Source organism: Chroicocephalus ridibundus, chromosome 3, assembly GCF_963924245.1.
Source record: "Chroicocephalus ridibundus chromosome 3, bChrRid1.1, whole genome shotgun sequence".
NCBI classification, from domain to species: Eukaryota; Metazoa; Chordata; class Aves; order Charadriiformes; family Laridae; genus Chroicocephalus; species Chroicocephalus ridibundus.
The window spans coordinates 6,796,262-6,818,126 of NC_086286.1; the positions used below are offsets into that span (position 1 = coordinate 6,796,262).

Sequence of the window (21,865 nt, forward strand, 5' to 3'; positions counted from 1 at the left end):
AAGAATACAATTATTGAAGTGATAGCCCGTGATACCCCATATGTCATCCATTTCTTTGCTTTGAAAAGCAGCTATTTGAGCAGGGGTTTCTTTTAGATGCGGCCTAAAAACAGCACAGGAGGGAGAGAAAAAATGGTACTGGCAAGTAGGACAGAAGAGAATAGGCGTTCCATGTACCCCACTCTTAGCCAGAGCATCCAGTCCTTCCGTGCCGTTCCTGAGGTTAGGTTCTCACAGAAGCCAAATACAAGGAACAGAACTGCTGGAGCCTAGTTTCAAATGCATTTTTGTCTCTGTTTGATACATCCTCCAGTTCTTTCCAGGTTACAAATCCCAACCATTTCCAACAGTTTTCTTCTATTACATTTCCTTCCAGGTAAGTTCAAGTCTTCCTGCACATACCCTTTAACTGTTCCTTCATCCTAAGATCTTGCAGATGCTTACATGGGTTTTAGGGATGAAGGGAGAATACTCAAAAAAAAAAAAAAATAAATCGACCATCTTACTAAAAAGAGAAAATACCTTTTTAGTGTATTTACCGTCACAAACCATTACCCAGTTTAGTAAATCCCGTGTGCAGAAACCAGTTGGCAGCTAAAACAGTCCTTTTTTACAAACAGGAGGGGGAGGTTTTGTATGCGCTTACTCTTCTCTCAGCGTCTCTATGGCTCTGGGCTTTCACTGGCCCCAGGAAATTCAAAGTTCAAAAGGCAAAAGGAAGTATTCCATCCACAAACTGTGCAGTATGTTTCGAGATGAAAATTTAATTAGCTCAAACAGAGCTAAGATTGCCCATCCTAATAAAAGCCTTTGTAAAAGGGAATGTGAGCACAGTTGAACAACGGTCCTGCAGACTGTGAGGGCAGGTCACTCCTCTGAACTTCCACCAGCTAAGGAAGCATCTGGCAGCACATTCAGGGAAGGCGGCTGCCAGTTCTGTCTCTGATGCCATGTACATCCGTTGTGCTACATGTCCACATGCGCTGAGAACACATTTCCAATTAGACTTCACATCTTGCTTTGAAAAAACACTGGCTTAGTACCAGAGGAAACATAATGAATATGCATTTTTTTTCCAGCATTTCTGCACAGATCAACTGCGGAAGCCACTAGAATGGAAGGGAAGCAGATACCACTTTGGAGGAGCGAGACCTTGGAAAAGCAGGGTGGGAAGAGTCAGAACAACAAAGAGAGCCTGAAAGGAATCAAGTCTTTGTTGTGGATACGTGCAAAATGCTTCAATTATGCTTTCATTATTACAGGTAAATATTTCAAGTCTACAAGTTTTCTATACCTGACACATCTCAATAAGGCGCATTCCTGTGAGTAAAATGCATTTAATCCTCCACTCTGAAACACTTCCAACTGAATTATTCGATATTGGATCCGGAACTGCTCACCCCCAAGCGTTTGACCACCAGCCCCCTGTGTACAATGGATCCTCTTGAAAAACACCTGTCTCTGTAGTGTCCTGCACGGTGCATGCCCCCTCACAGCCTCTTATTTAGCAGTACTGAAGCCACTTAGACAACGGAAAGACACAGAACCAAAAGTTGCATTTAGCGCAAAAAGCCCTACATTTCATCGGGGTTAGTAAGGTGATTTCTGGACTCAGCAGATTCTCAGGTGCGTTTCCAGACGCTGTTTCCATCTTTGCTAACTGTGATGCTGTCACACTCAACACTAACAACTGGACAGAGGAAAGTACAAACCGCTTGGTTTTAAACAAAGGGCATTTTTCTATTATTATTGTTATTACGATGCTACCGTTGTACAAATGCAAGCAACGTGTCTACAGAGACACCAAACGTTAAGGACAAGCAACTGAAAAGCACTTACCTTTATTTCAAACTCATAGTGTTCATCCTTTCCCTGCCCACACAGGACATAGCGTGGAATACTAATTTTAATTGGGTCCTTTAGGCCGTCTGGATTTGCTCCCAGAGAACGACAGACCATCCGCTTTCATGTGCATACCAAATAGGGAGAACAAAGGAAAACCAAAATCACTACATAAGGAAAAAAAGAAAAGAACTTCACTAAAAATGAGAAAACATCCTCGGCCAGAAGAGAAGGGAAAGACAGCATGGAGGAGGCAGAAGTTATTTCAAATAATGAAGGAATTACTTGGAAACAAAAGTGGCTCTCCTTCTATAAGCAAGCCCTAGCATTTTGCTATGCATGAAAAAATTACGGTGAAGTGTCTTCAAAAATATTGCTTATTCTTTGAAAAGGCATTTTCAGCTCAGATATTAAAACCAAGGGAAAGCAGAAGACTTTGTATTAACCATCTTTGAAAACAAGTAAATATATGGATCAAGCCTTCACAGTCAGCCATATTTTTTGTATGTCTTTATCTTTATAGAACAAGCCTGTTTACAATATCATGCAAAGCTGCAGGGGACCAAGGCAATTCAGAAATTGCCTAGATCTTAGACTTTTAAATCCAAACTCATTTGATAATTAAATAAGGTATAGATAACATAGCAATCCAGTGTCAGAACAGTTTCCTATTATTTTCTCTAAATCATATCTAATTAACAGAAAACTCAACTATGATAAGTTTTCATGGTCTGGACAAAAAAGTCTAAAAAAGTATTTGTAATGAGGGCACATTCTTCTGACTAACAGCCAGTTGTGAGTTTGTAACTCTGAAGTTACGTCAAAAATTAAGTATTTTTGCAACTGAAAAGATGAATGCTTTGCAGTGAGTGCGTCCAAAAGTAGCACAAGCATTGTCAGTGAATAAGTACAGAAATTGCCTTTAAAGTCGTCCTTCACTTTCTTAGTTGAATATACTTGGTCTGAAAAACGTAGTGAACTTAACTTAAATAACAGCACCATAACAAATGTGAGTTAATAATAACAAAAAACACTGAAAAACTATCACCTTAAAGTTATCACCAGGTTATATATTTGTATTTAGTGATGCGATCCATCACTTATATAGATACGGTATTCTCAACATTCATTTTCAATCCCTTAGCAACTACCACGAGCCATGTTGCTTGGTCAAAATTCTTCAGTCTTGACCAACACTATCCCCACACATGAACATGGCTCAGGCTTCTGGCTCATTGACACTTGGTGTCTTCTCCAGCAACTCTTGGTGACTCCCAGTACATGTGTAGATGTTGTGTAGGGGCTGGAGGACAGTTTGAAACTCATTGATAAATGCCCCTCTGAATGGTCTTTATTACAGACAGCTTTTTGGCATCTTCACCTGGCTATCGAGAAGGGGAGGTTGTTATTTCATTACTAGTCAACTATAAATGCCAATGTCATTTCCCTTAACGTTAACATTAAGAGTAGTAGAAAAAGAAAACACAAAGCGATTTTTAGTTCCAATTAAGTGGCTTTATTCTAGAAGGTGTTTTCCGCAAACTTCTTTTTTCAGTCAAAATATAAAAAAAAAGTTTGCACTGGAATGGAAAAATATTTTTAGTGACTTTTGTTTGCAGAACAAAGGTTTTCTCCTCTCCATAGTGCCCTTCTTTCACTTGTCCTCAACTTACTGGCTTTTCAACTAAAACTCATTTCTGGAGCACAGAAATGTAAGCAATTCTTTCCTTGGGGGAAAGAGGAGTTCATTGCCTTGACAACAATATCATCTATTTTAAAACACCAATAAAACCATAAAGTCACTCTTAAAGCCACCTCCGTCAACACGTAATTTATTGGCAGTCATTTTCAGAGTTCTATTACAAACAGCTAATAGTCAGAAAGGAAAATAATCTCAAACACAAAGTACTCTGAAAAACACACCCTAATACATTAAATAATGCTTTGATAGTCATAAACATCGATCATTATGTTATGTTTCATTTACAGTAGAATAAAAGATATTGCTGTGAAGTCATTTTTTCATAAAATTGCGGAATATTCATTGAGTTAGATTTGAAAACAAACACAACGGAGGAAAACCATGTTATCTGGAACACAACAGGCACAAACATTTAACTTTGGGGTACAATCTAAAAAGGAATTATTTGCAGAAATTGCTGTCACTTAACAGCCTTTATTAAGACAGTTCTCCCAGATAGGGACACTCGATATTAACTTTGGTACGAAATGGCTGACTGATGCCCGTGAGGAAGCCACTCTTAAACTGGACTGACATGAGGTTACACTCCAACTCATAACTACTCTGTCTGCTCCATGTTCTGCGAGATAGTTGTGTATACTTTTTTTTTTTTAAAAACACAAACCATATCTGAAAAGAATACAACACATTTTCCTCATCTTTGGACCTCCTTAAGGAAGTAGAAAGTTTTGTTATGATATAAAAAACCCAACGTCTTAATTCTCCATCCAAACCAACATTCATCCTTCCAGACACAACTCCCCCAGCCAATGCAAGTTATTTCTTTTTAAATCCCACATGAATTACATTATCCGGCCTTAACATATGGCAAGAACAAATGGGAAATGTTCTTATAGTAGTAGAGAGACTGAAGTCTAACTCCGTCTAGTAGAAGATTGCACCTCTACTGCAAATATGCTTACAGAATTTAGAATTTCAGATTAGATATCACTGTCTTTTCTGCCAAAGATCATCTTCCTCAAACAAGGCAGATGGCACATTCGAGCAACAGGATTCAAAGGTATTTAGCCCCCCTTACAAGGGAAGAAACAAAAGATGGGAGACAATGGCTTATTATTTGAACATCTGACAGGGTAACAAGTAAAGAATAACCTTGTGCTAAGCTAAAGGGAAGTTTTGACTAATGGAAGTCTTTTAGTAATGTTCAATAGTTCCATTATTTCTTGGAATTTAATATTAAGAGACTACAAGAGATGCAACCTCACAGCATCAACAACCCCATCAGTAAGCAAGCAGAAGAGGAGGAAAGTCAAGCCAGGCACATTACATGGAGAGAACTTTAGAGTTAAACTTACTCCACCCTTCAGGCAGTACCCCCAGTTGCTAACTATCCATTTAAGAGCACGAGAATCATAGAATCATAGAATTGTTAGGGTTGGAAGGCACCTTAAAGATCATCTAGTTCCAACACCCCTGCCCTGGGTAGGGACACCTCCCACTAGATCAGGTTACTCAGAGCCCCAACCAGCCTGGCCTTAAAAACTTCCAGGGATGGGGCTTCCACCACCTCTCTGGGCAACCTGTTCCAGTGTCTCACCACCCTCATGGTGAAGAACTTCTAACATCCAGCCTGAATCGACCCATCTCTAGTTCTAATCCATTCCCTCCAGTCCTACCATTACCTGACAATGGGTAATGCATGTCTGCAGATCATAAACCCCGAAACGCTTCTCTTACCACAGGTATAGTAGCATGACCAAAGGTCGAAATGCTATTCAAAGCAAAACCAACACCTGTTTACACCCTTTAACCAGGTTCATTTTCACATCACATTTCCCTTAAACACTCACATCAAGGGGATGTAAAGACTTGTTCTGTTGTGGGGGTGTACAAGTTAACTATTTGACAAAATAAATAGGACTCACTTAAAGCCATGTATTGCCTCGCTTCTCTGCAAGAAAAGGAGGGGAGGGGGAAATTTAAAGAGTATTGGATGTTCTCTGCATTTTTCCTCTTCTGTTGCACTATGTCCATGTAGCCTATACTCTGTTAGCTCTGGGCAGAGGGTAAACCCATGAGAAAAGAAATATGGCAAATCCAACAATCCCCACTACCTCGGTCGACACAACTTAGGATAAGCAAACACAACTCCTCTTGCACGTGTGACAAACTTTAATGTGAGAGTGCAATAATCCTCAATGTAAAACTCGGAAGCAGAAGAGAATTGTCAATGCTACTCTTCCCAAAATCGTAAATATAAAAAGCTAAACACCCTTAGTATTAAGAGCATACAGTGAATGTACCTTAGGAACCTAAACATATCTTACAGCTCAGAGAAAAAAAAAATAATAATATCGCAGATGTTTTGAAATATTGAGATCAAGGGCATGAAACAGATGAGAAGCATGAAAACCAAAGATGTTCAGAAAGATTAAGAAAAAGGCAATCAAGGAGGGATGGAGAAGACATTAATGAAGATGGATAGGAGATGGAGGGAGCCAGAAACAACAGCCAAAATGAAAATCAGAAGACACAGCTGTAATTACAGTTTTGATCCACCTACCACATAAAATAGGAACATTTAATTTCCTAACCTTCCCAAGTAGATATTAGAGATTCAAAAAGAGTAAGCACTCAAGTAATAATGATTTTTGCTAAGATATCTGTACACACCCTACGGTATTTCCTTACGAGCTGAAAGGACTCTTTGCTTATTGATATATTAAAGCAAAAAAAAAAAAAGCATTTTATCAATATTCATTAGCCTCTTATTTTGAATGTATCTAAACGTATTTGGATTTCAACACCTAGTCAGATGCATAATTAGCCAAATGGCTTCTTCACTTGAACTGAATGTTAATTTCCAGATTTCCGAAGGGATATGCAAACTGCTTTGAAGAATTGATGGGATGACTGTCAGCTGGGTATTTATTCCTTTTTCACAGTATTTTGAAAAACCAATTCCTGAATCAGACCCAACCTTGCTCCTTCTAGAAAACACAAGCTCAATTTGGGTGAAATTCTCTTTGTCTGGCAAAACTACACATCGGATATCATTCAAACTGTACAACTGGAGGCTGTCAGATTGTAATTGTTGGCACGAAGCATCGAAAAAGTAAGTTGCAGGATAAAAGACAATACACTCCCTTAAGAGTCCTATATGAGTAGTTGTAAGAACAAGAGCTCTATACACGGTCTGCTTAGCACAGTCTACTTTCACCGAGGTATACAGCAGTACATGAGTGTCACCTAATGAAGGTTTAATACCTCCCATATTTTCATGGAGTAAGTAAACCAGATCAGCTAATTCAGTTCTAAATTTACAGGACAACCGTATTCCGTTTGATAAAACTAAGTCATCTACTTCTGATGTCCAGTCAAGAGAAATCTGCATCAAATCATCTTTCAAGAGCTGGTGATTTAAATAAACAGCATCATCCGTTGTAGAAATCAAAATGTTCATTATATCATGGCAAATTCTTTGAGTGAAGTGCTTGTTATAGGTAAATATTGTGAGTAAACCATCTTCAGCAGAACACAGAAGACTAATATTCTGTCCAGCAAAGCCGACTTGAATCTCCTTTATAGTGACGATGGGAACCTCATGAAACATTGCCAAGGAACTCTGACAGACATCTTGTTCAACTGAAGAAACAACGACATACAGAATGGAGCTGAACAACAGCAAGCAAGCAGGTTGTGGATCAGGTTTTTTGCAATTGCCAACAGCGAGCCAGTATATACCTTTCAACTCCTCCATTCTAACACAAATTTGAGGTAAGGCACGGGTCAAAAATTCCAGCACTCTTTCCAAAGAACAGAGCTGAAGCTTCAAGAAGATATCAGGAAAGTGCACAAATTTCTGTCTTAACACAAGATTGTTTTCCAGCTCTTCTTTTTTACAACAGCACGCAAAGCCTTCAGAGGGCTTTCTTGCATAGGCATCAGAGATTCCTGTGCTTACACACATCGTGATGGCCTCTTGCACAGGGGATTCAGGCTGAATGACATTTTCAGTATGAGCTTTGGCATCATCGGTAGGGTGGGTCATATCTTGATTCATATCTGACTTGAAGAATACATTTACTTGCAAGTTTCTTACAAACGGTAGATTTTTTATTAATGATACCGCTTGTGCGTATTTCTCGTTTCCATCACACAAACTTCCCAGCTCCTTAATTTGTTTAGAAAACACCATAGTGTTGGGCAGATGACTACTGGTAACTTTGTAAAGACAGGAAAGCTTACTGAAAAGATAGCCCAAACCATAGGTGTGCTCTGGGCTCGCATCAGAATGAGAAGCTATTGACTTAAAAGAAATCAGACCAGAGGCTTTTTGTGTCGGAAGCTGAGAATTACTAGACTGGTCTTCGATTGTCGGGTGCAGTGTGTTAAATGGGCTATTTTCTTTACAAGTTATTATTTCAGAATGTACATTAGACTGAGAAAAGAGAAGGCACGATGTGTTGTTAAAGCCATCCTGCTCATTAGCACCCATTAAGGATCCTACAGGAGACAGCTGTTTCAAGTGGGAACAATCAGATTCAGTTCTTGAGCTGTCACAATCCTGAGAAGTCATTATTTTATTGTCAAAATGATTGAAATTTTTAACCTTGCAGAGTGAATAAGCCACGTTATTTAAGTCATGACTTCGTAAAGAAGTAGATAAAACATTCTGAAAAGGAACATTCTTACTCTTTAAAGTATTAGTATTTTTGGAGTGAATTAAACTACTTTCAATGTCACAACGACAAGCAAAGCTCTCCTGGTCTGAATTACTCCTTTCATTCTCAAGTGCCTTCTCTGATGTAAAAGGAGAGGAGATTCTTCCAGAACTGGAAAATAATTCCCACATCTCTGTATATTCCTTCTGTCTTTTATGGCCTCTTACTTCTGCATTTTCTCCACACAACTCAGAAGCACAACTGCCATCTTTAGACATAAATGGAAAGCCATCAGGTGGCTGCCACTGTTGACTTTTCTGTTAAAAATTTCAAAAGAAGAAAATAGAAGCATCTTTTAAAAAAATCTTCTGATTTGAACATATCTTAAATTGAGGATTGGTTTTTGATTCGGTTTATATAATCATTCAAAATCGGTACAATCATTGTACAATCTCTCAAAATTAGAGAGAGAGAGAATCCAACAGAATTGATTGAGGTCTGATTCAGGAATGGTTGATCTTCCCAGCCCACCACTGCTTTTCCTTTGTACAGTATCCATTTCACTTCCTTTATATTTGCTTTACTTGAAAACGACAGGGAAGTCAAAGGGCGATGCAGAAATTTTAAGCCCTTTCTTAGTTTTCCACACATGCACAGAAAAAAATATCCTCTGCTATTGAAGATAGTGTAAAAATTCCAGTTTAAAAATAACAGTGCAAAAGTCCAAAAAAGTCCAAATCAGATTTGGCTCTTAGGAGGCTGCAGCCCTCCTACTATTATGGTTTAAACCCAAGACAGGTAAATAACCATGTTTCGAGCAATAGTTAGGCAACCAAATACGGTGAGAGGTCTAAGCCTCAGCTTGAAAATACACGTACAAATCCTTCGTGACAAAAGCAAATTTGCCTGATGCTGCCGCTAATATTAGAGACACCCTTACAGTAGCGAGGTCATTGGGAGTCACAAATGGGAAGTGGTATCCTGAATTCAGACAATCTCTCCTCATGAAACGCTTTCATCCTCTAAAAATCAGGAAAGGGATACTGTTCCAAACTAAGAATCATGACAGAACAAGGAAGAAACATCCACAATAACACCACACCTTTCGAATAAGGAAAAAGCTATGCCCAATCTGAAAAAAAAAAAAAATCACTTTAATTCCAGCTGGCAAAATACATTGCTGTCTCGATTAGCCATTAATCTTGCTGTGAATTCAGAGTTCTAATTATGCAGCTAAACATTAAGAAATTTAATTACAGGCTATGCCATAATTTAAGACAACCGTTTCATTGTGACAAATTATGACCTACCTCATACTTCAGCTTGCGTTGAACAGTGCCATTATTGAGCCTCTCATTATCCTAAGAACAAAAAAGGTACACGTGATTATTACAAAGAGTGCCTTTCTTGTATAAGTTCATTTAAAAGTATTTCTAGGAAGAGACGTTCTTTTTAATAGCCCAAAATAACTGTTTTCTTACTGATATTTATTAAACCACTGGCCTAGAAGTCAATCAACCCAGTATTTGAATGAATTAGAACAGCAGTTTTTAAATGAGCATTTGTTTGCAAGTATAAACAATTGCTGTTCCTCTGAACAGAATTTTATCAATGTATTTTACAGACATGAAATTAAGATTTTTACTTTATCTGTAAGCTTCCTATTTCATTTATACACTTTTCCCTGCAAAAAAAAAAAAAAAAAAAAAAAAAGGAATACAAGATAAAACAGCCACTGGGGGAAAAAAAAAAAAAAAGATGAGCAAAATCTAAAACTGATATCCCTGATTTATTGTTTAATGTTTTGGTAAATTAAAATTAAGTAAATATAGGAAAACATGAAAATTATTGAACAACAAAACCAAATCAGTTGTTGCACATGGCGCATTGAAGGTCAGGATTTCCTACCCATCTCTGCTCACCTTTAAACTTTCGGTAGACCAGGACAGGCTAACATCATTCTCCTCAGCTTTATGATGAATATTCTGCAGCCTTCTCTGCACTTCTTGCTCAATAAAGGCATTTATCCTTCAAGATATAGAAGAGTTTAAAAAAGTAGACTCTTAGATAAAAATCAAGACAGGCTAAAAGGCTCTTTGAAACGCTTATGAGCTTTAAGTACTGCACAACTCTTAACTGGCAGGCTTAATGTTAGACCAGTTTTATCGCTCCTTAAGGAACCTGGACTTTTGAGCAAGTGTTCATTTAACAGGCAAAGGTTAACAATTTGTTATCGCAATTAGACAATTTAATGGAGCACAGGTTAAGCCACTGCTATGTGTACAGCTCTATGTACAAGCGGCCCTGAGAGATGAAGAAGAACTAGAAGGCCGGGGTTGCATCTTTAGTTACTTAATGATTCATTTTTATCACTTTTGCAATATCGGCAACTCGGGCTAACAAAGGTTTGGTCTTCAAACGTTCCAAGAGTTGATACTAACAATTGCATGTATAAACGTGAACAGAGAGGAAATAGATTTTAAGTGATACCAGGCAGCTGCCCTATTAAAAAAGGCTTAAGACAATTCAATTTCCCTTGTTGCTTTAAGTGTTTTCCTTTAAATATTAATATTTATGTATTAAAGCAATACCATATAGACAAGTAACTGTAAACACAAAACCAATTTAAATACATTTAAGCCTACAGTTTCACACCTGTATTCTAAAACAAACCACACAGGAGCAACAGATTAGCCTCTTGGTTATTTCGAGTGAAATACAGCAAATTAATTTTATTTCCAGACTATTCTTTAAGTACAATTACAGTAATTAGAATCCAACCCTGGCAGAACAATCTTTCAAAATATTTCTCCTCTAAAGCTACTGTTTGCATTCCTATCAAAACATTGCAGAAATGCAGGCTACCTACCTATCATCAACCAGCGGAGCGGCGGGTGGCTGGGGCTTTGTTGGGCTGGTAGGGGAAGCCGTATGGGAGAGTCTCTCTTCCAAAGTTCCGTGATTTCCTTTCTGACCACCATCACCCTCGTAAATTTTTTGTTTCAGCTGCTGAATTTCCTGGTCCAGGCTATAAAGAGATCTTAAAATATAATTCACTTTGTTTTAAGAGTACCACTGATTCCCATTGTTCTTATGGGAAGTACTGTACTTACACTGGCATACACATATGTAAGATCATATGTATTAAAGTTTATTATAATACAAAAATCGTAATTATTCTTTAAGCATATTTAGATAGAAAAATAGAGACAGCTCAAAAAACACATTACAGCAGCAGTCTGAAGTTAAATAAAACAACTTCAATGATTTCCAATGCAAAAGGTATCTAACTCGGCACATTAAATATTAATTCGTAAGACTTAACCTGTCTATTAGGATCACTTGACTAAGCTTTCCTCATTACAGAACTCTATCAATGACCTCAGTTATTAGCTTCCAGTATAAAGTAAATGAATAAAGGGAGGGGGGAAACTAAAAATGTAAAATGCAGCACCAATCCAAAAAAACACGAAGACGATATAAAACAGTGATGAATGATGTGGCAAAATGTATCTATAAGACAATCTTTAAATTACGTACTATGCATATAAATCTCATTTTCCAGTTATTCCTTCTGTCCACAAATACATTTTTGGAAATTTACTTACAAAATAAAACACCTAATATCGATTTTATATATACCTAATAAATCGTCTTTTGAAATGGAAACCTCCTCACTTTCTTTAACGAATACATTTAATACTATCCAGATTTATGCACAGAACAGAATATGCAGAACACTATTCACTTGTAAAGTAGCTGAGATTAGATTAGTAACACAGTAATAATCTTCCCCATTTCCATTACAACTTTTGTCTCTAAAGGTAATTGTTTTCTAAAGGTTGCTTGAAAATTAAAGAATAAAAGCAAAGAAGTTCCTGCAAAAGCAGGGGAAACTATGCAAAGTTGGGATTTTACCACTTATCCTACAATTGCATATATCTAAATTGAAGTACAATGCTACAGCTACTTTATTCCATCCTGGAGGTTAAACCAGAAAATTAAAGAGATGAGGAATGGCGAGGCTTAGACTGGAGTAAAGCAGACTGACTTGTTACTTCATTTTTAGAGTACTTTTTGCAGCCCTGCCAGAAGCCATCTGTTTCTTTTGATTAGCAGCAAAACAATCTTGCATCCTGAGGGAAAGCGGATGGGAGCTGTCTGATGGGTATAGGAGAGTGTTTGCATCTATGGAAAATCAATTTAACCACAAAAAAAAGTCAGGATTACATTAAAGGAACAAAGCTTATCTCTTGATTTGTAAACATCCTGTTATCAAGCCATATCGCTTCCTATAGCTATAAACGTATCCAGCTGCGGGATGCATCCACCAGTAAGTACACAAAACTGCACCTTGCCACTCACGAGCGATACGTCCCGTCATCGCAAAGATGACTCTAAAGTTGCTTTATGTTCATTCTATTGCCACAAACCTCTGCCAGTAAAGACAAAATGCGTATGCATTATTCCGGTATAAGTTCACTTCAAATTATCGTTTTAGGGGTCATTCCTGTAGGTGAAAGACTTTGAGCTAATGTATTGTTCAAACTGGAAAAAAACATTTTATCCAGTTATGATGGACTTCCGCTCATACACAGAGCATTTTAAGTGAATATTTACAGAGTTAACATTGATCTGAACCAGAACATATCATCATATAATGGTATCTAGATAACCAATAAGAAACATAGACAATTCATATGGTTACTATAGCGCCCAAGATGTTGTGTACTGCAAAGTGTAAACTCAAACACAGGAGCAATAAGTAGCCCGAGACATTTAACATACTATCGTGTATCTTGAGATTTTCTTCTGCTGCAACATTAATAAAAACATTCTGAACTGAATTATTCAGGCCCCTGGGCCATGCACTGAAAGACTTCAAAGTTTTATTTAGCTTGTGCAAAAGGACTTTAAAGTAAACAAGAAAAAAAAAACCAACAGACCTTTTCACTTCTTTGATATCTTTTCCAAACCTCAATCTTCCAGCTGACAACATATTTTTTCACTTATCACACAACCCAGCAATCTCTTGAGGGCTAACTAAGCTGTCTGTTTTTGTGGAACCTCCCGTTGTTTATAGCAGACTTTAGTCAAGCGAGATGCTTAGCATAGAAACCGAGATTTTATGTTCAAGACAATTATGAAAAATAATGGCAATATCCACAACAAAATGATAAATCAGTACTGAGAAATCCTTGACTAAAATCCACACAACGTGGCCCTAAACGTTGAAAAAGTGACCTTTACACGGGATATAGAAAGGAACCATTCTCTTCGGATAATGGTTTAAAAAGAAAAGGATAGAGAAGAGCTCTACAATTTGGCTAGAGGCAAGTTTCTTTCATTAGGTGTTTTTTCTAATCGAGGATCTGTTTGAAGGGCTTACGAAACAAGAGACAGATAATCAGTGCAATATTAAAAAACAAATGACAAATGCTACCTCAAGACACAACCCATCATTGTTTCACCGATAATGACAGGTTTTGAAGCTCTAGTATCAACAAATCAGACAATATGTATAAAAGCGGCAACTCTGCCCTTTTTTCCGTTCTGCGTGGGTTAAATGCATTCATCCCAGTAGATTTTTGCTCAGGTGAAAAATAAAACCAAAGATTTCTTCCTCTTCCACATAGGAAGACCCTTCCTTACCTGAATCACTTTTCTCTGAGCCCCCCATATTTAGGCTGAATGTTATGCCACCAGATATGTGTATAACTGATGAAATTCCTTCTATCTAAGGGTTTATCATCAATTAGGGCTGTATTAAAGCCTCTGTATATTTTCAAATAAGCTTAAAAACCACCATCAAGTTTTACATGGGTATATGGCTACTCTATTTTATTTAGCCCTGAAAATAACAACAAAAAATCAAACGTTGCACCTGTTTACTTTGAATACCAGATGTGTTCAGGGCATCATCAGCTGAGGCAGAGAGTTGGCAGTCCACTATAACTCTCAGGCTCCAAATCTTGAACAAACATCTAGCTTGTTACCAATACAGCAACAAAACAGTATACATCAATATTTTATGAGGAAAAAAAAGTTGTTAGATGCTACATGTTTTTGTAAGGGTAGAACATAAGGTTGGCTGAGCTTTCTAAACAGGTAAAAAAAAAAAATTAAGTATTGCAATGGCAAACGTAAATACTATACTGCTGAGGATGGGATAAGTATCCGAACACAACAGATATTAATGAGTGAGCAAGAATCCTTTAAAAAGCCATACAGAGTTTCAGTACTGGGTAAACCAGATGAGACTCATCAAGAAACTCAAATACTGGGATGCAGAACAAGTCGCTCTCCCAACATCTAAGGTATTACGCAATTCACTTTCTGTGGATAGGTTCTAATAAATGGAAGCTACCACAAGACTTACCGTTCTCGGTCTTGCTCCAGGGCTTTCTGCTCAGCTTCCAGACTAGCCTGCAGACCGGCCTGTTCGCTGCAGCTGTTGTTCAAGGTGGCGAGCTTCTGTTTCTGCTCTTCAATTTCAAAGTCTATCGTCGAACGGCGTTGCAAAGCAGAGTGCCTCCTTTCTAGTTTAGCAACAGCTTGCTCCAGCGCCTCTCTCTGCTGTTTTTCCCTTGATTCAAGGATTTCTTTTTCCTTTTTCCGAACCTTTTCTTCCTGACGAGCTACATTGGCTGTGAATTCAAAGGTTTCTTGAAGCTGCTGCAGCTGATTTGTGCTAGCTCTATACTGGGCAAGCTGCTCTTCTTTTTCTTCTATTTCTTTCTCTATTTGATAGAGAGTGTTATCTAACCCTAACAAGCCTCTATCAAGGATTTCAGAAGCTCTATGTTTTTCTTCCAGCAGAACTGGCAAATGATTACTCTTCAGGTACTCAAGCTGGCGAACTTTCGATTGGAGCCTGTACTCCACTGGCTTTATCTTGTCAACTTCTTCAGCCTTGAGTACGGCCTCTACAAAGTTTTCATCATCTCTCTTGAGATGTAAGTGTTCTTCATGCGCAAATTTTAAGCGTTCCAGAGCTCTTTTTTCATCTACTATTTCCTTTTCCAGGTGATCCATTTGTTGAACTAAATCTTTTTCCAAAATAGTCAACTGTTCCAGCTGTTTCCTTTTAAACTCTACGAAATTATGCTGTGCTTTTTCTAACTCTTCACAGTTTTCATCACCTTCAGATCGGGCTTCCTTGACTTTCAAAAGAGATTCTCTAATATCTTCAAGATCTCTTTTCTCTTCTTCAACTCTTTGTACGTCCCCTCTCTTCAGGAGCTCTATCATCACCTGCTTCTCTCGAAGCTGCTCTTCTAGGTGAGCCACAAGCATCACCTGCTCCCTTTCTTGTTCTTCAAGTCTCTTTTTTTCTGATTCCAGCTTAATGTACTGTTCATCTTTTTCCTTTTTAAGTTTTTCTAGTTCACGGAAAATCTGCATTTTCTCTGCTTTTTCATTATGATTAAGTTCTTGTAGTCGCTGCAACTCCTCTTTGACCCGGGCAAAAATTTCTTCCTGATGCTTTTTCTTTTGAAGCTCTATCTCCTGTTGTTCCCGTAATCTCTCTTCTTCAAATTTTTCTTTCTCAGCCAGCAAATCCTTTAACCTGCTCTCAATGTGAACACTTCTCCGTTTCAGACTCTCTTCCTGCTTTCGGATTTGCAGCTGTACTATTTCTGTCTCTTTGCGCTGCGACTCTACTTCTTGCTGCATTCTTACAAGTTCTGCTTTGTCAGATCTTTGTTTTTCTTCCATCTCTTCGATTTGTTTCCTACAGTAAAATATTTACATGCAATAATTCCAACCTTTCCCCCCCCGCCCCCCCGCCAAAACCCAATGTATCCCTTAGAAGTAAAAAAGGTTTGGAGAAGGATTTTGCAGGATTTATCATGGTTTCTTTTTTTAATAGTTTTGCTTTGCCACAGGTTAAGATCTTACATTGCTTGGAAGTGACTCAATCATTGAGACAAATGGTAAAGAGATTCAAATAGCCTATTTCAACATAAAAAGCTGTGGACGTATGAAGTTACAGGAAGACGTGCTGTATAAACACTTATGTTAGTAGAGTATCAGACTGTATTAGTTCTGTCAAATCCAGTACAAATATTGACAGAACACATCCACGCACACAGTGAAGAGTAAATGCATGTATTTTTATATATACATATGTTCTCATATACACAAACTTGTACAAAAGGACTTGATTAAAAATTTGCCTCACCAAATTTAAGCCAAAAGATTATTAAAACAATGTCTTCTTGTTAGGTGAACCCAACTGAATTATTGATAAACAGGATTATAAGATTAGGAACAGACATATATGAGAGAGAAATTACTTTAAGACAAACTATTATGCCCTGTGCAACCTCTCTTTTAAAGGTTCTAGGGCGTTCCAAATGAGGACAGACTGAGACTTGAAGGTCACCACTACCCTCACAACACAAGCGCCTGAATACACGTAGAGACAGCCTGCAAGTCGGTTGGTTATTTTGCGAGAAGTTGAAGGCAGATAAATTAAAGCACAAGCAAAGCAACTTCCGCGCAATCTGAATTCAAATCCTATCAACATAACAAAGAGGATAAATATCAGTGATTCTGCTGCATCATTTTCTGAATAACATCTTCTAACGCTTCCGAGTCTCGGGGTTTCTCTGAGTTAACTTAGTCCAACTATATAAACAGCTCTTTCAAAACGGAGCAAGCGGTCTAAAGCTGAGGTGGCAGAAAGTGTCTTTCAGCTTCTGAATGTAACCAATGCTGTGATCTGCAACAAGGCGAGAGCTATTATTTGTAAATCTCAGCAGGTATCGTGAGCCAGAACAGTCAGCTCAGTTTGCCACCTGACAACAATACTTTCTTTTGTATTTCAAACTCATTTCAAAACGATGTTCTGGTAAGCACGATTGGTACGCCCACACCGGCGCTACAGTTTTATTTAAGACATGCAGAGTTTAAAACGTGAGTTTTTCCAATCAAGATTCAATCCAAAGGCAACTATACCATAAAAAATAAAAAAGATCTGAATAAAGAATGTGATTTGCCATATTTTAAAATAATACCATGAAAATTGAGAGCAAGAGTAATACGTTACATGTGTATAATCTACCCTCCTTGGACCTTTGTGTTTGGTATTTTCTTTGCTAAAGATCAGTTAGCCACAATTCAGCTTGCCTATCTGTTACTAATCCACAAGAATAAACAGTTCAAGAAAATAATGAAAATCTTCAAAGATGAAAAAAAAAAATTATTTGTATCAGGATCCTCTGCTTACTGAATAACACCGTGATTCCAAATTAATGATTTAAATGAGTCTACAACACGTATATATATATATGTATATATACACACACACGTAAAAGACCATAGAGAACGTTACCTTTTACTTTCTAATTTTTCAAGTTCTTCTCGTTGCTGTCTCTCAAATTCTAGCCTGATTTAAAAAAAAAAAAAGAAAAAAAAAACCACACAACACAATAAAAAGGTTATTATTTCTTGGCTATCACAAAAAATAGGAAGATATGGTGCAATTCAGTGTCTCTTTAGAAGACTAACAATGGTATAAATCAAGAGTTTTATAAAACTACTTTCTACAATAACAGAAAATACTTCCTTCATTAGAGTTACAAATTAGATATCATGCTGTCTGACACGAGTACAAACAGAAAAGTAAATTAATTGGGGGGGGGCAAAAACAAAAACCTATTTAAAAAGTAAAGTTAAACAAAACAGATAAATGATTAGCATAGCCTCTGCAAGTTAACTACATGCAGACATGGCAATCAATACATAGAAATTGAATTTCTCTACCTTAGACAGATCGGTCCTTTTACAGGGAAAAGGCTGCCGCAGGAGGCAGGGGGGAAACAGAGTGATCAATTAAGAAAAGAATTGATAGAAAACCAAACATATTAGTGGTACAGAACATTTTAAAGTCAACAACAGTTTGTTTTGTTAGAGGTTAAATTGGTTAGAATCATAGAACATTTGTCACATTACAACTCGAGAGTAAAATTTAAATAATAATTCTTTCTAAACACGCTTTTCAAATGCCAATGGTCGTTAAAGTGATGCTCTTCTTCTTACGGTTTATTAACTTGGCCACTTCCCTTGAGGAGGGAAAGAACTATGAAACTACACTACAGCTTGCTCGTAGTCCCTTTCTTTTCCCCCCAAGAAACAGAAAAAACCTCAAACATTATTATGATGTCACCAGTGGGGTTGAAAAACCTCAACTTCCTGTGAAGCACAACATTCATTTTTCAAAATAAATATCAAAAAAAGCATAGTGAGCCTACATATGAATGGAGATATTCAACTAAATACAAAAACCATCCAGTTAGTTCAGGCCTGCTACAGCTTAAGGAGTTTGCAGGTTAGTAGACAGTCCATGAACACGGAAAGAATGCGAGACTGCCCCACACGTTCATTTCAAAAATCTGACACGCTACAGGTTAAGATGTCGTGACCACAATTATGTAGACAGTTTGTTTGAAAAATAAGACATTTTTAGTATTTCCTTCTACTAATTCATATGAATGCCTACAACAAAAAGGAACTGCCCTTACAAACACCCAAAAAATACAACAATGATCTAACATTTATAAAGCAATTTAAACGAACTTCGATTCCTACATGTTCAACATGCATCTTTCTAACCACTGCGATACTGGAGAAAGACCAGTTTAACAGCTTCCGTTTTTCCTTATTTCTCACAAATTCATTTAAAAAAAAAAAATACCTTTGACAATGCCTAAGAGATTAGCAAATGTAGATTTTTTTTTTTTTTTATACACAACTCCAGACATCTGGAGCCTTCATACAAATGTCTCACCAAGAGCCTCTTCACATTTGCATTAAAACTATCTAGGAAGGGCACTTCTGGGCACTATCTCAACATTACAGCACAAGGAGAGACGACAAAAATTTAGTATTTTTAATTTTATCATCATTTCTGTAGCAGCAATGCAAAGTTATGCAAAGAGAACGAAAAGCAACCTTAAGGGACCATCAGAAAGGAAAAGCTTAATTTAATGATTATCACGCACTACTTTTTTTTGTCCCTTTTTTATTTACTTTTTTTTAAGCTCTACCTCAAAAGCCCTCGCTTTGGCTGTTGTCTACCTCTGGAATTCATAGCTGTTAGTTATCGCTTTTTACCTAGGGCTTGGCTGACAAATGCCACTATATTCATCGCTACTTCAGTCCAAAATAATATAGACCCTGGGGAATATAGCTCTGGTCTGTGGAAATGCAGATGTCCGTTGGGCGCTGTCAGATGTAGACCATCTTTGCTTAGACAGCTGGCAAAGATGATTTACAAGTATTCCCATGCTTGGTTAAGCCATAATGAAGTGAAATGTTTCGGATCAGCTAACACAATGTGCAAAACCCAGAGCAAAAATCTTTTGTTATTTTGACCGTCCTACAAAACACATAATTTGGCAAAGCTATTTTATGTAAGCATAAAAATGGTAACTATCTTTTGATTGAGATCTGATACAAGGAAAACGAGCCATCACAACAATCAGTCTGATGTAAAAACAGGTCAGTGGTGAAAACTCTGTAATTTTCTCTTTAAGAAAGTGTCTCTAATGCTCTTCGACATTGGTGTCAGGACAATCAGTTTTACCTTACACTGAAATTAAACTGGTGGTGCTCAAAAGGTTGGTCAGGAAGGCGGAATGAACTATGCAGAAGTGGTTCTTTCTTCAATGAAAACGGCTGTTTTCCAAAGTCAAATATGGATCATCATCAACATCCCCAATCAACAGCTTCCAAACGTTTCATGCATTTTAAACAAGGAAATACCCCTAAGAGAAGGGCTAATGCAGCCTGGTGTTTCACTGCTACGTAGATGCAGTGGTGCCTAAGAAGGTCTGAGCTCCACTGAAGGCTCTCCTACCATGAGCTTATTCACAGCGTCTCTGTTCTCTATCAAAGGCGCTCACACTGCAGCCTTTATTTCTGCAGGGGCAATAATGATGAGTGTCTTCCTTAGCTGGCTGCCTGTTTTCTCCGTATATTTAGGAATTCACCACTTGCGAGACCACTACCTCGGTAATATTTGCTTCAAACTGGTTATGGGCTTAAAGTTATTTCAGGACAGAAGAGAATCCAGGGAGGCAGGACAGGCAGTCAGTGACTGCAGAAACCTTGTTTCTTTAAGAAGCTAGTCAAAAAAAAAAAAAAAAAAAAAAAAAGAAATCTCAGCATCACACACAAAAAAACGCACTGTCTGTAACAAATCACAGCCAGTTTTACAAAGCACAGATGCAGATGTTTTCCGGTTTAGTCTATCCGTAATAAAAATCTTTTTCACATAACCTCTACTCCCTTTATTAACGTGAGCACCACTGTGAATAGAAAAAAATATTAGCTTGAAATTAAAAAGAGAGAAACATACAGATATTAAAGACTAGAATATGCTCTTTCTTCTTTTGTGGATCTACCACAAAGGAACTTAATCTGATCAGTGTTGAATTAAATAGTCGCTATTTTCCTGGAAAATGTGGCATATCTAGTGATAAAAGCAGTGTAGATAAGCTGCAGAGAAAGGAAGTCTAGTTCTACTAGCACAGGACTACAATAGCTTAATTTACACAGCACAAAAGTGCGATCTGGTACTACATCTATTAGGAAAGACTGAGTACTGGCAGGACTACGAAGATGTTACAATGCTGCTCAGTAGCCCAATTTATGAGATTAATTAAAAAAAAAAGAAAACAACAAAAAAACAAACAAACTCAAAACAAAAAAAACCCACACTAAATCCATGACAAGAGCAAGGTTTCTCATGGGTGGCTTTAGAGTTACAGTGTAATGTAGTTTACAAAGGGTCCACAAATGAAATCTTCAACATAAATCTAGGCACAAAGTTCTATTTTATCCAAACCTTATTATCTGAAGCGGTGTTGCATGACACCAGATTAAAGACAAAGACTGGGAACAAGCAGAACAAAGAATTTTGCATGTTAAGCCAAAATTTTATGCAACTATCTCCACATATGGGAAATCAAGAGCCAACAAAAACCACACACAAAGACCACCCATCCGAAAACACAATTAAAGATAACGCCGATTTTCACATGGGAAAGATACAGTAAGCAAGATCCACCATTTATCTGCTTTTGCGACAACTGAAGGTAATGCCCCGCAGGCTCTTCTGCCATTGATTGCTAAAGACACTGGATCGTACAAGCTGTGTATTGCAACCTACAGAAACTGCAAATTTAGCTGCCAGCCTTCAGGTTATGAATACCGAAACGAGAAGAAAAGGCGGTCTTGAAAGTGCTACATTAACAATAGGCAGAATGCTAGTCAGCTACAGAAGTCGCACGGATAAAACCCAGAGGGCCAGCTACTGAATATAGAGGTACACTGCTGGGGGGCAGTATACCATCAGGTTACGAGAAACTGATACTACAATGTATTGTCACATAGGGTCATACCAAAGACCACGTTTCTACAGTGTTCCTGGTGGAAAAAAAATAAATAAATAAAATCCAAACCAAATGTAATGCGGGGATATTCTTTTCCTTCTGCTGTTTTCCAGGTAGCAAGATGCTCGCCCCCACCTAACATCCTGGCTACAATTACGCTGCCTTTGATACCCAGAGATCAGATTTATCGAATGTTTTACCCAGGCTGAACACAGTCACCGCTCAGGAGAACAGCCACTGCAGCACTGTACTTG

The 21,865-nt window shown here is 37.7% G+C and overlaps 1 protein-coding gene across 5 annotated transcripts in view; it reads right to left on the reverse strand.

Annotated features, from left to right (window-relative positions):
- The window catches only part of KIF16B (kinesin family member 16B), a 139,531-nt gene that overhangs the window by 44,770 nt on the left and 72,896 nt on the right, over window positions 1-21,865 (reverse strand). Inside the window, exons 18-24 of one of the 5 annotated variants that reach the window (XM_063327862.1) lie at window positions 17,980-18,012; window positions 17,549-17,602; window positions 14,588-15,943; window positions 11,078-11,248; window positions 10,131-10,236; window positions 9,519-9,569; window positions 1,840-1,962 (exon numbers count right to left, since the gene is read on the reverse strand). In XM_063327862.1, the coding sequence (XP_063183932.1) occupies window positions 1,840-1,962; window positions 9,519-9,569; window positions 10,131-10,236; window positions 11,078-11,248; window positions 14,588-15,943; window positions 17,549-17,602; window positions 17,980-18,012 (1,894 nt within the window). Of the gene's footprint in view, window positions 1-1,839; window positions 2,010-3,387; window positions 8,526-9,310; window positions 9,341-9,518; window positions 9,570-10,130; window positions 10,237-11,077; window positions 11,249-14,587; window positions 15,944-17,548; window positions 17,603-17,979; window positions 18,013-21,865 lie in introns of those variants that run through there. The other 4 variants (XM_063327864.1, XM_063327860.1, XM_063327861.1 and 1 more) reach the window with 4 other exon arrangements.